This window comes from Sander lucioperca, chromosome 15 (genome assembly GCF_008315115.2).
Source record: "Sander lucioperca isolate FBNREF2018 chromosome 15, SLUC_FBN_1.2, whole genome shotgun sequence".
In the NCBI taxonomy this organism is placed as follows: domain Eukaryota; kingdom Metazoa; phylum Chordata; class Actinopteri; order Perciformes; family Percidae; genus Sander; species Sander lucioperca.
Genome location: NC_050187.1, coordinates 25,443,507 through 25,458,385, shown reverse-complemented (window position 1 = coordinate 25,458,385; position 14,879 = coordinate 25,443,507). Strand labels below are relative to the sequence as shown.

General features: G+C 40.7%; 1 protein-coding gene and 1 long non-coding RNA gene across 2 annotated transcripts; one reads left to right on the top strand and one right to left on the bottom strand.

Annotated features, from left to right (window-relative positions):
- Positions 1 to 7,840: 7,840 nt before the first annotated feature.
- olig3 (oligodendrocyte transcription factor 3) lies at positions 7,841 to 9,505 on the bottom strand. Its single transcript, XM_031301193.2, has one exon. The coding sequence runs from the start codon at positions 9,396 to 9,398 to the stop codon at positions 8,538 to 8,540; it is 861 nt and encodes a 286-aa protein (XP_031157053.1). The 5' UTR covers positions 9,399 to 9,505; the 3' UTR covers positions 7,841 to 8,537.
- Positions 9,506 to 10,079: 574 nt separating this feature from the next.
- Positions 10,080 to 11,053, top strand: LOC116050963. Its single transcript, XR_004105216.2, has 3 exons — positions 10,080 to 10,164; positions 10,268 to 10,308; positions 10,428 to 11,053. It is a non-coding gene; the product is annotated as an uncharacterized LOC116050963 (long non-coding RNA).
- The last annotated feature ends 3,826 nt before the right edge of the window (positions 11,054 to 14,879 follow it).

Here is a 14,879-nt window from a genome sequence, read left to right as displayed (position 1 = left end):
GTAGAACGTCAGAACGTGTTGACGTATTATTTACATGTTTGTTTTTTCTCCAACAAGCTGTCTTGGTGTTGTTAACGTTGATATTGATCAAATCACCAACTGTGATGGAGTCCGCCTGGCAGCGCCATCAATGACGTCCGAACTTGCCAGCTGAATCCAGGCCAGAGGGAGGAGGCTAATGTCTGCTTTAACATCACTGCCAGCTCAAAGAGAGGGTTAGGTAGCGGGCTAACACCTGGGTTAAGAGAACTGGCAGATCACATACTCAGAGACAGACATGAGGAAATGTAATGAAAAGGTTTGAAATCCTCTGAGAAACCTTAAAGGTGATTGAGTTTCTTTGTTGAAGACCTTTTCACATATACTTTTATCAGGTCAGCTGGCAGGTGGATGTGTACCATCTGGGCAGAGTTGGTGAGGTGTAATCTATATCTTACTTCTGCTGCCAACTGATAGACAAGAAGGTTAGACTGGCTGTAGGGTGTAAACGTCGGCTGATGCCAAACCACGTACCTCCAGTTGGAGGGGTAATGTCTGTTTTTAAACTGCTGCCAACAGAGATGTAAGTGCAATTCCCAATGGTCTGTTTGAATCCCTCTTTGTTTAGTTCAGTTACGAAAGGAAGAAAAGCTAAAAAAAAAAAAAAGAAAGGAAAAAGGGTCACGTTAGCAAGTCATTCACTTGTTCTCCTTTTGCTACAAGTGCAAGACCATTTAAAAGTCAAAGAAATAATGTTTGGATGTTTTTTATGCTGATATACTTCAGTTAGACTTTCACACCAAATACTTTGATTCATTTAAATTGTATTTATGTCATGGCCACAGGAAATTTCAGATTTTCTGATTGGCTGGCAGGTATATATATCGATATATCGATAGCTATAGAGCCACAAGTCGGTTAGCTGAGTTTAGATAAAGATGGAAAGCAGCTAAATAAAACCTTTTTCTCACCACAATTAGGGTGTATAGGCAGTTTTTTTTAAAAATGTGTGTAAACCAGGTAAGAATAGGGGATAGACTAGACAAGTGTATTGTTTTCTGGTGTGTATTGTTCGACATCACGAACGCACCAGTAAACAGTAGAAAGCAGAGGCTAGGGACAATTGTTACGATGATTGCTCCTTTTTTATACTTATGCAGTCTGTCTTTCAAACTCGGTGCCGACTAATTAGGAACGATGCTTGGGCGGATATGGACAGAATTTGTGGCCAATATGACAGAAGTTACCGACGGAGGCAACACGCATCATAGCGCCGGAAAAGGGGCAAAAATTAGCGTGTCCACCAACTCCATGTTTCTATTACTGCCGATCGGACCTGGAGCGAGCCGATAAATACCCATGTACCCATGACTAATGCAGAGTCATTTGTACCAGGAATTAATGATGATTGTAAACTTTCCCACTGCAGACCAAAGCCAGATGCCACTCTGAGATGTCATGTATAGAAAATAACAGACTCCTCTCCATCTTATCTATTTTTTTTGTAGACACTTCGCCACGTAGAAAGGCTTACGTAAAATCCTAATGGCTAAAGTCACAGTTGTTTGTCCACAATGAAAGTAATATCATGGCAGGCAAAGTGAGATTTGTCTGCGCTAATGACCATCAACCTCTAAAAAACATTTACTGTATGAACCACAGAAGGACGTCATGTTGCCTTCAAAGCCAAAACAACTTGGTCCACATTCAAAACAACTTGGTCCACATTCAAACTCCCTTCATTTCAGAACTTTTTGTGTCCCCTGTTTTCATTTTGTTTTCAGTGAAGGAACATAATCAAACACGTTTTTTTTATTTTATTTTGGACTGGACCATACAAAGAGGTGGTCTGATCTCTCTATTTGTGTTGTCTGTTGTTGGCTTCAGTCATGGCTCTCTCTCCTCACAACCATGTTTCACTTTGTCACCCGAGTCTCCCCACTGAGAGGGGACTGTCACCCAGCGCTGTGCCAGGCCCATAGCTGGCTCTCTCTCTCTCACACACACACACACACACACACACACACACACACACACACACACACACACACACACACACACACACACACACACACACACACACACACAAAATCTTCTCTCTGTCTTCCATATTTAAGAAAAAAAAAAGTTCTCCTGCTCTGTTTTCCCTGTCATCCTGCTGAGAGACTCGTTCCTCCGGGCAGATTCGAAGCATGTGGTGGCCAGAGATTTAGATAGATATATCTCTCCCATTAACATCTGCTTTCCCTGGCCTACTCTGCTCTATCCAGAAGGCCACCGCATACACACCCATCCACACATGCATACATACATACACACATACGCTGCGGTTCATCCATGGTTGACAATCAAGGACAGTTGGTTTTGAGCAGTGTCAGGACAGTTAGACTCTCACGGGGAGTCTCCAAACTCCAGGCGACTGGCACACAGACAAACACTCAGAGAGCACATTTACGGCCAAACACTGAACGCCATCTGTCAGTCACTGTAGGAGGATATTACTGCTGACACACACACACACACACACACACACACACACGGCTGAATCTGTATTTATTACACAAAATTCACACCAAAACTGGCTTGTGTGTGTGGTCAAATGAATGTGTGTGTATTTGTGTGTGCACAATTCTGTCTTCTTGTGCATATTTTGCCTGCTGTGTAAACACAGCATGTCCATTTTGTCAGGAAGGTTGTCTGTTGTCTGTGATCCTGCTTACGTGGTAATTTACTGGAGGAAAACTTAATTGATTGATTGTTTATAGAAATCTGACAGGGCTGCAACTTATGATTATCTCTTGTTTGTTTTTTTTTGAGGTGTTATCTGTTTTGTTCGACCAACAGTCCTGAAACCACAAAGATATTCAATTTACAGTTTTATGAAATTGATAAAAAGCACCAAATACTCACATATAAGAAGCTGAAACAAGTGAATGTTTAGCATTTTATAAAAAAAAAAGAGTTGATTAATCTTCTGTCAACTGACCAATTAAATTATCAACTAATTGCTGCCCCAATCATGTTACTGTATTATTATTCATTGATGCATTAATGTGAAGGCAGCATTTTAATGTTGCAGCTGCTGAAGGGGGAGGTATTTTAACTGTTTGATACTGAAAGGCAGCGGTGGAGTATTTACGTATTGTACTTTTGAGATACTTGTACTTTAACTGAGTATTCCCATTTTCTGCTACTTTACTTCTACTCCACGACATTTCAGAGACAATATTGTAATTTTTACTCCATGACATTTATCTGCAAGCAATAGGCTACATGTTACTTAAGATTTACCAAATAGTATAATATGTAGGTAAAACTAGCTCTATCTTGACCAACTACAACAGTAAAATGATGCTTGCACGTTTATGCATCATAATAGCCCAATACTAAAATATATGATAATGTAAGGGACAATTCTGATCCACTATAAATGCATGGTTTTTTTATGTACATTTTGCTGATAATGCTTCTGTCATTTTGAATGCAGGACTTTTACTAGAAGATGGCACCGTCCAATGGCGACATAGTGCTGCTCTGTCTGTCAATATGTTTGTTAGTGTTGTAGCCTCCTGGACTGTCATCCAGGTATGTGGTGAGCGGTGTGCCCTCTTTTTTATCTGTCTGTGTCAAGTGTGATCCTGTGTGGGATACAGTATGTGTATATATATATATATATATATATATATGTTCTATGTCTTTTTTGTGTCTTTGTTGATGTCCTGTCATGAGCACACTGAAGCAAATCCCTAGCAACTTGCAACGAGTTGTATAGCAATAAAGTATTGAATCTTGAATCTTGAATCTTATTTCACTGTTGCATTTCTTCTTTCATGTACTGTAAGTAAAGGATATTAATACATTTTCTATCACTGCTGTCTTCAAATTCACTTGTAACTACAGCTCAGATAAATGTAGCTGAATAAAAAGTAATTACATTAAAAAGTTACACTTCAGAATTTTACTTAAGTACAGTAACTTAGTCATTTTCTCACAGTTTTGGTATTATTGTTTTGTTTATTTATTTATTTTTACATATTAACACATTTATGTCTGGAAAATGACTTGATTTAAACGACATCATGTTTTATCTATATAAATATTTTAATCTTATGGTATGAACAACATCTCATTAAATCAACTTTATCTTGTTTTCATTGTGTTTGAAAGTCCCATGATAACAGATGATACAACCAGCCTGAAACAATAACGCACATGAATGTCATTCTGCAGCCCCATCCTCTCACTTCCCTCGACCCTGCACGGACAAAGGGAAGTGTCAACACCACCTCTCTAACTGCACAATTAACATGCAAATGAGCTCAGTCGCTGATGGCGATGGCAAAGCGCTCTTATGATGGAAATATGCTTTCTGTTTTGGCAGTATGGGTTAAACATTAGTCTGTGGAATCAGCTGAGGACAGGAGGGCAGAGGGCCCCGAGGCTTCCCTGAAGGCAGGAGGAGAGAGTGATAGAGAGAGGTAGACACGGAGAGGGAATGGCCTCTGCACCTGCTTCACGACTATGACTATATGGCACACACACACACACACACACACACACACACACACACACACACACACACACACACACACACACACACACACACACACACACACACACACACACACACACACAGACAGAGCATGGCCAAGCAGCTATAATCAGCCTCGTTCAGGCTGTCAGCCGGGTCAATAACTTATCCCCTCAACTGCTTTTGTTCTAGCAGCAGCTCGGCTGATGCGGCCGCTGCCCCTTATTCAACTGAAATTTATTTTCAATTGCTGCCCTCAGGCACCGGCCCTGCAGCAGCTCACTGACTGAGCAAGTAAACAAACCAGCAGTTCACCACTCTGGACTCTTCAGACTGAATGCAGCAACAGTCTGTGATTGCCTAATGAGATGTTTGTACAAACTCTGGAGTTATAAAAGCATTAAATGCCCTGACTAAAAAGGCTTTTATTTGAAGCTTTGTAAAGCTTGTATGTGTGATGGAGCTGACAAGTATCTATCAGTGTGTTTTGTAATTAAAACAACTTTATACAGATTTCAGATTTTGCAGTCAGGTTTTCGGGAAAGGTAGCTTGCTTACAGGGACACCGAGCGAGACAGCATTTGTTGCCTTGTTAGCATCCGTGTCCAAAGGCCTGTTAGTGTGTGTATGTGTGTAGAGGCTGAACAAAGCTGTGTTGCTTTAAGTGATAAACATCGAGTGGCTCCCAGTAACAGGTGTGTGCTCTATAAAAGGACCAGGTGTTTGTCAATCCTCATGAAAAGAGGAGCTGATGGCCACAAGTCCATTGCTGACCGGCCTAAAAACTAAAACACGCTGAATCTCTGGAGAAATTAATTCTGTCTGTCAGTATTATTTAGACAACTCTGTCAAATCTGACCTATTTAAAATAAGCACATTTTTACCTCAGACACTTTAAGGTATTATATAGGCCTATAATATAATATAATATAAAATAATATAATATATTTTTAGTTCAAGGTTGTCTTTGTAATTATTTATAGTATTTTGCATATTTGACTTCTGAATTGCAAATATTTCACACACGTAGGCATATTGTTTCCAGCTTATCTTTATGTATGTATTATCTTTGTGATTCTTTTGTTATTAACATGCTGTGTTGCCCATTTATTCATGTATTCACTCGCAATCTATCTTTGAGGTTTTGATGCTTGCTGCAGACTTTTACAAAGCAGAATAGGTGGACAGAAAGGGGCAGAGAAAAAGCTTCTTCAGTTTAACTGGTAGAGTAAAAAGTTGCCTGTGAAAAATACAAAACATTCCTGCATTTTCTCTTTGCCTTGCTTTTCTTTTTCCTGTTCAATCTTTAATATATTCTGTTGTTTACTTATTACGTTATATTAGTTACGTTGCATCATTATCACCAACTTTTTGTTTTTGCTCCTTTAATAAATAAGAGAAATCTCAGTAGGGTTTACAATTTATGATTAAAGTATAAATAAAAGTCTGAGTCAAATGAGGATCATTTTTGTGAACCCTGCTAGGAATATAAGCCCCACCATAAAAACACAGTGGCAGAGAAAGGCATCAATTGTTGTTTGCAAGTGTTTGATTACTTTTTCATTACTTTTTCATTTCATTTTGGCTTACTTACAGAAAACTTGCATTATGTTGTGACTCACTTACAAATGATCCCTGTCCATGAATGTAACAGCAGCAGCAGCAGCAGCAGCAGCAGCAGTTGTCTCTGCTTTACTCAGCTCCTAATTAGCCAGAATTAAGAAGTATTTCTTGGGCCATTGAAGAGTCCATTTCCTTTGAAACCAGAGCATAATAAACCTTAAGTAATTACCCCAACTCATGACTATTAACTCGCAAACCGCCAGCTTCCCTTGACAACATCCTCCGCAGTGTTGTGTGGTTAAAAGGCCATTGCAGCTACCAGCTATTTACATCCCATCTGGCAGCCTGCGAGGCACAGACAGGCTAAACTCATTCCTAAAGACAAAAACGAAGAAGTGTAAAATGAACTCTTTCACTCTTTCACTCTTTCTCAACTTAGCCACAATCCTTGTGTTTTCTTCCCTCCAAATAAGTTACAAAAGGGCTTATTCTTCTCCTTTTCTTTTTCTGCCTGTCTTTTATTATTTTGTTTTAATCCACACACTCATTTGCATGTGGCAAGGCCGAAGAGGGGGTCTGAATGTATAATCTTCTCGCATTTAGTAGCCTGTAATCCCAACGTCTTTCTGTGATGTGATTTTCTCCTCTTGGTCCCCCATGAACAATTAACTTGTAATCTCCACTAACATACATTCTGTCGCTGCAGAGATGAGACGGAGAAACACCCAAGGGATCCGGGGGACAAACTGTTTTGCGCTCCCTAAGGCAGATCACTTTCTAGCTGCTACAGGGAACAATTCAACTGGGCTCCATTAGGCTGCAGCCCAGTCCCCTCATTCCATCCTCATTTTCCCTGTCTGTAACATTTGTGTTAGCTGCACGGAAATGTTAAATAAATGCTGTCTGACCATGTCTTTTTTTAAACTCATCATAAGCTACATGATGTTATTGTGGGGCATGTAGGTACAGAAGAGAAATAGAATTACAAGCTGACATAATTACAGATTTGAAATTGTTTTGAAGTGACTTGTGGTTGCAGGGAATCGACCTATAGCGTTCTGGCTTCCCTTACTTCATTTTAGAGCTGTGTCCAAAATATTAATTTTGAATAGACAGACAAACAAAATCCCTAAAGTGCTGCTAAGAAAATTCAATTTCAGTAAGATTAATTTAAAAGGGGGGAAAGGCCAATTATCAGAGAATAAATTTTGTCCACTTAGCGTACTTGTAGTTTTCTTTTTACATATTGTGTCAATAATAAACATATTTGACAAATTTCTTTTAAAAATGTTGCCTACTATATTCTGTTACATTTCATTATCTTTGTTTATTTCAAATAAGTAATTGAGCAAATAAGCGTCCAGTGGAAATATAGAGTCTGTATAAGTAAACACATCATTGCATTTTTAAACTGAGGCCTTGCTTTAGTTTGTATTATTACACTAATATATCAGAAATAGCTTAATGTTTAGATACTGACAAAATGTGCGAGAATTAAATACGTTTTGGTTTTAATAAAGGAATAGATTTAGAGAGATAAGGGTATGCTTTTATCTGAAAATAAACCAGGTTTGTATATGTTTGGAGGATTTGAGCTAATGTGCACCTATTAAAAAATAGGCCAAAATAAATAATAAATAAAATCTAGGCTACCTAATCTACACTTCACTCAAAATTGAAATAAATATTGTTTTTCAATAATTAAAAGTGACTATTTAAAAAAAAAAGAGGGAATACAATGAGATATGATCCATAATTTCAGTTTTATTGAAATTTCATCCAGGGACGCTGGCCGATAATAAATATTTCATCAGTCATCAACAATGTACAAAAATAAAGACAGTGGTCTCTTCGCATAACAAATTCAGTTCAGCGAAAACAATCATGCTGTGATAATTACCATCATGCAAAAAAGAAAAGAAACAAAAATGGAAATCAGAGCACAAATTGGCATACAGTGAGCCACAGAATAAAAATAAATCTAAAGAATTTTAAAACAAATTTTCGCAGTGGCAGAATCATTTGAGCCAAACACATAAATGCCATAATTTTCATTTACAACTTCAGTTTACAATCCTTGGTACAAGGCACAGAGAGCATTCTTCGTTGTCACAAAATGACGCCTGATACAAAAAAATGCTAAATGAAATCAAAATGTTCATGCGTTCATGCAGTCTCGTTCACCTTTCACATTGTGGTGTGAGACTAAAACTCAGTCAGACACAAGAGGATCGTGGCATCTTGTTGCATGACACACAACCTTTTCTTTTTACCGTCAACTGGCAAAATCATCAGTCATTATAAGTCCTTGTTACAAGGAGGAGAATAACACCTTTTTCTCATACGCCAAACAAGAAAACAGACTAAACAACAACATGCACCAGTGAGGCCAAATCCACCCTCATGCCCTAAATTCTCTATTTACAAACATCATTACATCTTTTTGTCGCGTGTCTGTCAAACATCATTTCATCAGGTCCTTGCCCTCCCCTGTGAGTCTCGTGAGGCCGGAGGAGGTGATGGGGATGTGTGGAGGAGGAGGCACCTGGCAGATGGTGCAGGGACACGGCAGTCCGGCCCAGTGCTGGAAGCCGGTGCCCAGCTGCAGGGCCGTGGGCGCAGTCGGGGAGCCCTTCATCAGGGCGTGGGGTGCTCGGATAGACGTGAGCCCCGGCAGAGTGCTCGACAGCGTGGAGGATGTGGAGGTTGACAGCGCGCTCCCGAGGAGAGGGTGCACCTGGTGCGCCGCAGCGGCTGCGGCTGCGGCAGCGGGGTGTCCACCTGCGCCGGCGTGCGCCACGGTGCCGCAGTGGAAAGCTGAGTTGTGCCCTCCGTAAATCTCCCCCACCAGCCGCTTCATCTCGTCCAAGGAGCTGTTAAGCATCAGGATGTAGTTCCTGGCGAGAAGCAGCGTGGCGATCTTGGACAACTTCCGCACCGAGGGCCCGTGCGCGTAGGGCATCACCTCGCGCAGGCCGTCCATTGCCAGGTTGAGGTCGTGCATGCGCTTCCGCTCCCGGCCGTTGATCTTGAGACGGAGGTGGTACATTTCCTCCTCGGTGACTTGTTTCTTCAGTTTGAACTTGTTGCTGCTACTGCTGCTGCTACTGCTGCTGCTGCTGCTGCTTCCTACTGACTTGGGGTCTCCAGACCTCAGGAGCTCGCTGGCGCTCAGCTTCTGGCGCAGCTCGCTGCACTGCGTAGATGAGGACACTGAGGAGCCGAGGTGGTGGTGATGGTGGTGGTGCGGGTGGTGGTCTCGGAGAGACATAACGTCCATGTCCGGGGAAGAGGCTCTGCTGCTCGGGCTGGAGTCTGAATTCATTTTATGGGTTCGCTTCCTAGGGTGCTGGGTAGGAGGTCTCTGCTGTCTTCCTCTGTCTCTCTCTGTCTCTCTCTCTCTCTCTCTCTCTCTCTCTCTCTCTCTCTCTCTCTCTCTCTCTCTCTCTCTCTCTCTCTCTCTCTCTGTCCCTCTCTCTCTTTCTCTGTCCCTCTCTCTCTCTTTATCCCTTACTTTCACTCTCTCTTTTTACTCTCTCTCTCTCTCTCTCTCTCTCTCTCTCTCTCTCTCTCTCTCTCTCTCTCTCTCTCTCTCTCTCTCTCTCTCTGGAGCCTTTAGTCACTCTGGTCACCTGGTGTTGTCTGAATCCCTCCTGTCCCACGCGTCTGTCCCTCTTAACACATCGGTGACCACTTTGCCTCTGCCGACTTTCTCTCTTTTTTTATTTTCTCTCTCTTCCTCTGTGTCTCTGTGGTGAGGAGGACACTGATAGTGGGTATTTATATATGCGGGGAAACAAAAGCGGCTTTCCTATTCATAACGCCTAGTTAGGAGGATGACGTGCCCGTTAGAAAGGGGCGGTGTGCTTTGACTGTTCCAGTGACCGCGGTGCGCAATCATTCACTGCCATTGTCAGGACACTGTTGGGGGGCACAGCGCGCCTCTCTTCTTCTTCTTCTTCTTCTTCTTCTTCTTCTTCTTCTTCTTCTTCTTCTTCCCTTCTCATCTTTTCTTTTCTTTTCTCTTCTCTCCTCTTCTCTTTCTCCTCTTTTCTCGTGGATCAGAAAGTTGCTCTTCCTGGGACAAACTGGTCAGTTTTGAAATTGCTTCTTTTATAAGATTATTGTAAAACGTATACATGTCATAGGCCTAGACGTTGTCTTGAGAGCCTACTATACACTATTTTTTAAAAGCTACCGAAACACTATTGGCTGTGGCCTGCTTCGTCTGCTGAGTATGTTTTGAGCTGCGCAATGTGAATTGTACGCGCAAAATCATTGTTATAACATTGCGGAAAATGTTTTTTTATTTCACGTTTTGACATTAAAAAACAAAGTTGATGAAATGCACCAGGAGGAGGAGAGACTGTTAAACACTTCCTCAGCCTTTCACACAGTGCTCACTAAGGAGTGATGTTTATCTTAAACCAAAATCTCCGCCGTTCGGCCGGTGGTTGCCTGAGGGAATAAGGAGGAATGGGAAGGGAAATTGCTTTCCCATTGAGCGGCTCCTGCTGCCGCAGGGGTGCACGGCCTCCGCTGGGACAGAGGTAACATGCCCGCTCCGACACTCGGCACTCTGCTGGCCATATGGCAGCATGTGGGCCACATGTCTGGACCTTCATAAAACTTCTCATCGCTTCCGTGTCTTACTGAAGGATCATTTTTCATTTAATTTCTTCATGATGACGATGTTTATTATTTGTAGGCCTATTATTAGGCTATTATAGGATATTTCATAGCTAGCTTCCATAGCCTTAAAAAATAAAATGTGAACAAACTCTATTTTGATTTTTTTTTATTCAGCAATTAATTATTTAAAAATGTAGATTAGATGACTGAACAAAAACTGCTCACAACGTAGCCTATACAAGGACAGGGATGTGTTGTCATTTCAAGAATTTAATTCAAAATACTTTATTTGTCCCTTAAAGGGGAAATTTGGGGCAAATACAAAAACACACAAGCACATTATTTGTATAAAAAATTTAAAAACAAAATAAGGAGGAGTGTTAGCTTACAAATGTCAAACTACAGATGTAGAAACTGTCACGGAATAAACATTATAAATCCAAATTAGCCGTATACTTTATTTTCACAATGATACAATAATCCAATTTATAAAAAATAAACACAAAACATTTATCTATTGTAAAACATTTTTAATAATTTATGAAGTAAACAGACAGATCTCGGAAGGTGCTTTTGTATTAAAATATTAGGAGAATGCATTAAATTGAGTCAGTATTGTCTATATTGAGCGTCTGAGAGCGCTCTCTCCACTCTGAAGAGTCTACTCCAGATCTGTTTTGTAGAGGTGGAGTGGAGGAACGGGCCACCAAACAATAACATGTGGAATTAACTGAAGCACTCTTCCTCTGACCACCACCTCAGCATCCCTCCATACATCCATCTGTCTATCCTTCCATCCATCCATCCATCCGTCTGCACACCCACCCACGCAGCACTTCAAACCTAGATAATAAAGTCTGTCTCAAACTCTGCTCGGTGCTCTATCCTTCGCCAATGAGATCCCCCTGGTAGAACAGTAAAAATGTGTATTCACGGCCTCATTGTTGGCCCAGCAAAAGAGCCCTTCTCATAAAGGTGCTGCCAATGCAAAGAAAAGCGCTGGTCGGCTTTGCTCTCTCTTGGTGGCATTTGAAAGTGTAAAGCTTTGAATACCAATTGCTTGAACTGGACATATGTGAATCCGCTGTAAGCCTACTAATCCTGTCCCCAAGTGTTTCTTTGTGTGCGGGGCAGCCTCGCACACCCAAGAGAAAGTGTTCCTAATCCGGCCAATGTGGAGAAATGTGTGAATAAGAGGGCCAGAGGAGAGGAGGTGTGTGAGCGTGTGTGTGTGAGTGTGTGTCAGGTATCAGTTTGTGCAGGAACACATGCTTTTGAATTAGTTTCTTTTGCTTTATTTATATATTTTTGATGTTTTTGAATGTGTGTGTGTGTGTGTGTGTGTGTGTGTGTGTGTGTGTCCACCTGAGGCCCCAGGCTCCACACCACCAGGACACTGGTCTAAATGGAGGCAGTTATTCACCGTTCCCCACACTACTGTCGCAGCAGGTCGCCCCTAATGTGCTCTTTTCACTGCGTAAGCTCCTCGCTTTCCTTTTATTCCTCTGTTCGTATCTTTTTTTAATCTCTTCCCCTCACTCCTCTCACACTTTTTCTCACTTACGTCTCTACTCCTCTCCAGTTTCTGCTTGCTTCTTCTCTTCTCACTTTCTCTCTTTCATAAGTGGCTCTCTGCCCTCTCACATCAGTTTTCTGGGCAGCAAAAGGTACATCATCAGTAACACTAATAGTCATGGTTCAAAATTTGGATCAGTACTGGGTTAACTTTATGCAATATGGGGGAAAAAAATCACCCAGACAATGGATTGTTTTGCCTCATAGTGTTATTGGGTTATGTTATGGTTGTAAACTGCAATCAAGCTCTTTGTAAACTTACATGTCATTATTTAGTACTGATTGCTAATTACAGTATATGTTTGAATGTCATATGCACATCATTTTGTACAACCAACAGTACATTTGTCACAGTTTTAAGGTTATTTTGTCTAACGCAGAGGCAAAATAACCACATTTTTCATTTGGGTAAATAACCCATCAGTAAATTAGACAATTATACCAGCACTGGATTAAAACAACCCATTAATTGTGATTATTTAGTGTGTATGTGTGTGTAGAGCGTCTATTCATGTCTTTCTGTGCTAACTCTGAGGTGTCAGAGTGAGAAACTCTTAAAGGCTTAAAACATAATTCTACTTTAGGCTAAATACTGTGATTTAGACCGGTGGTTTCCATCATTTTGGACTTTTTGACCCACTACTTGCGACTCATTAGAGAGGGAGTATTTCTTTGTGGACCAATTCAGTTGAAAAAGACATTTGGGGAGGCATACATGTTTTTCTCCTCTTTCCTAACCTGTCAATCATCTTTCATCCCTAAGATTAATCAGCCCAAATGAATCAAACAGCAAAGCGTGCTTGACAGAAAATGAAAGGTTACATGGGAAATGTGGTCTTTCTTTAGGGAAATACTGATGCTAACAACACTTTGGTGGTGTGATGCTGTTATTACCAAGGTTTCATTAGCTTGCTGTGATAACATCAAGTTATCAAAACTACAACTTGTTAGGCTTGTTCATTTTACTGAATGAGGATTAGGGTTGCAAAACATATGTTAAGAGCTATAAGAGAGTAAATATTCTACTTGGATATTGGACACAAACGCAACTCCAAATGAATAATAATGTTGCTACGTCATTTGTTTTATCTTTTAGCTCAGTCTGTGTCACATAAGTAACAATACTTTAAAGACCCAAGGTAAGTAGACATTTTGTTGCAAAAATAACTGTACATTTAAGGTTTAAATACATCAGAGAAGTGATCCGACGCTCTCCAGAAACAACCAACCTCCTCTCCGTCTCTCCCTCCTGGGTGGGACAGGCCACTAGACCCCCTCTAATAAGCTCAGGGCAGTAAACAGTCAATTTAGGCATCCCTCCAGCAGTTTGTGAAGTCAGTAGTTGACTGTCTCACCATCACTGTGACGCAAACAGTGTCAGTTGAACATACCTGGGCTGAAAGGAGCACGCACAATACACACTCAGAGGCAGACACGAGGTCAAGGTCCCAGCCAAAGGTGTTGAGGTTACTTTTAAAGTAAAACATTATCTGTTGCATTCATGCATATTTTGGAAATTATTGTAAAATCCACAGAAAATGAGGTTAGTTTCAGTTACTGTGTTTAATTATCTGTGGCAATCGGGAACCATTAAAGCACTGTTTTAAATGTTCTGAAAGTGTCTGACAGTCTTAGTAAAATAATTTTAAGTAAGTGCCTTCTCTCTGTTTTAGTAATGGAATTTGATTATGTTAGCAATTTGTTTTGATCATATTTGTGTAATCTCACTGAAAATAGCGTCTGTTCTATCTAAAACATCCTGGCACATTCTAAATGAACAGCTGCTGTTCAATATTTCATGTACTTCATTTGTCATGTTTTCAGTGTCTAATTGTGCTTACCTGGCCTAATGAGTTTGCTGATATTACGGTACACAGGGGAGTTTCTACGATCTGACCTTTAGGGGGGCTCAGCCCCTAATGAGAATGTGACACGGATATAGTGTCTTGCTAAATTTTAATGTTATTTCATTAGCCGATAATCTCTGAGCTAGCTACTGAACAACAACGTCAGCTAACATTTTTTGAAACTATTAACACTATGATGGAACTAAACCTGACACTTTATAAGTCACAGTCATAACAACCAATTTGACACAATGTTCTAACATTTAGCAATTTTAGTTGCTTAAGTTTCAATTTGGGTTCTAATCTATGCCATGAAATGACCAACTTCTTCTCTGGGGACAAAGGTTAAACTTTCCAACCACACTCCTGCTCTCCCTCTGACAGATCAGATAGAGACTCAGCCAAAGGCGGGAGTCTGGCACAACCACCTCCGATTGGCCAAAACTACGTTTCTGTTAACCCTTTCCTTGACTGGGTTACAGGTGCATAGCATCGGCAACACAGGATATTAAACCTGTTTAAAGCCATTTGAACCTGTAATTGTTTGACCTCTGTCACTAACAGACAAGTTCATAAACTCTAACTTGGCTGAGATGAAATTTAGAGGGGCTTGAGCCCCCCTAAAAAGGGTCTAAAATCACCCATTCAGTACATCAGGTTTTCAGAGCTACAGCTTGGTATTCTGTTATGTATCATCTATTGTAGTTTAATGAGTTTAACAATGTTGCTGAATCTTGAGTTTACTGAAGTAA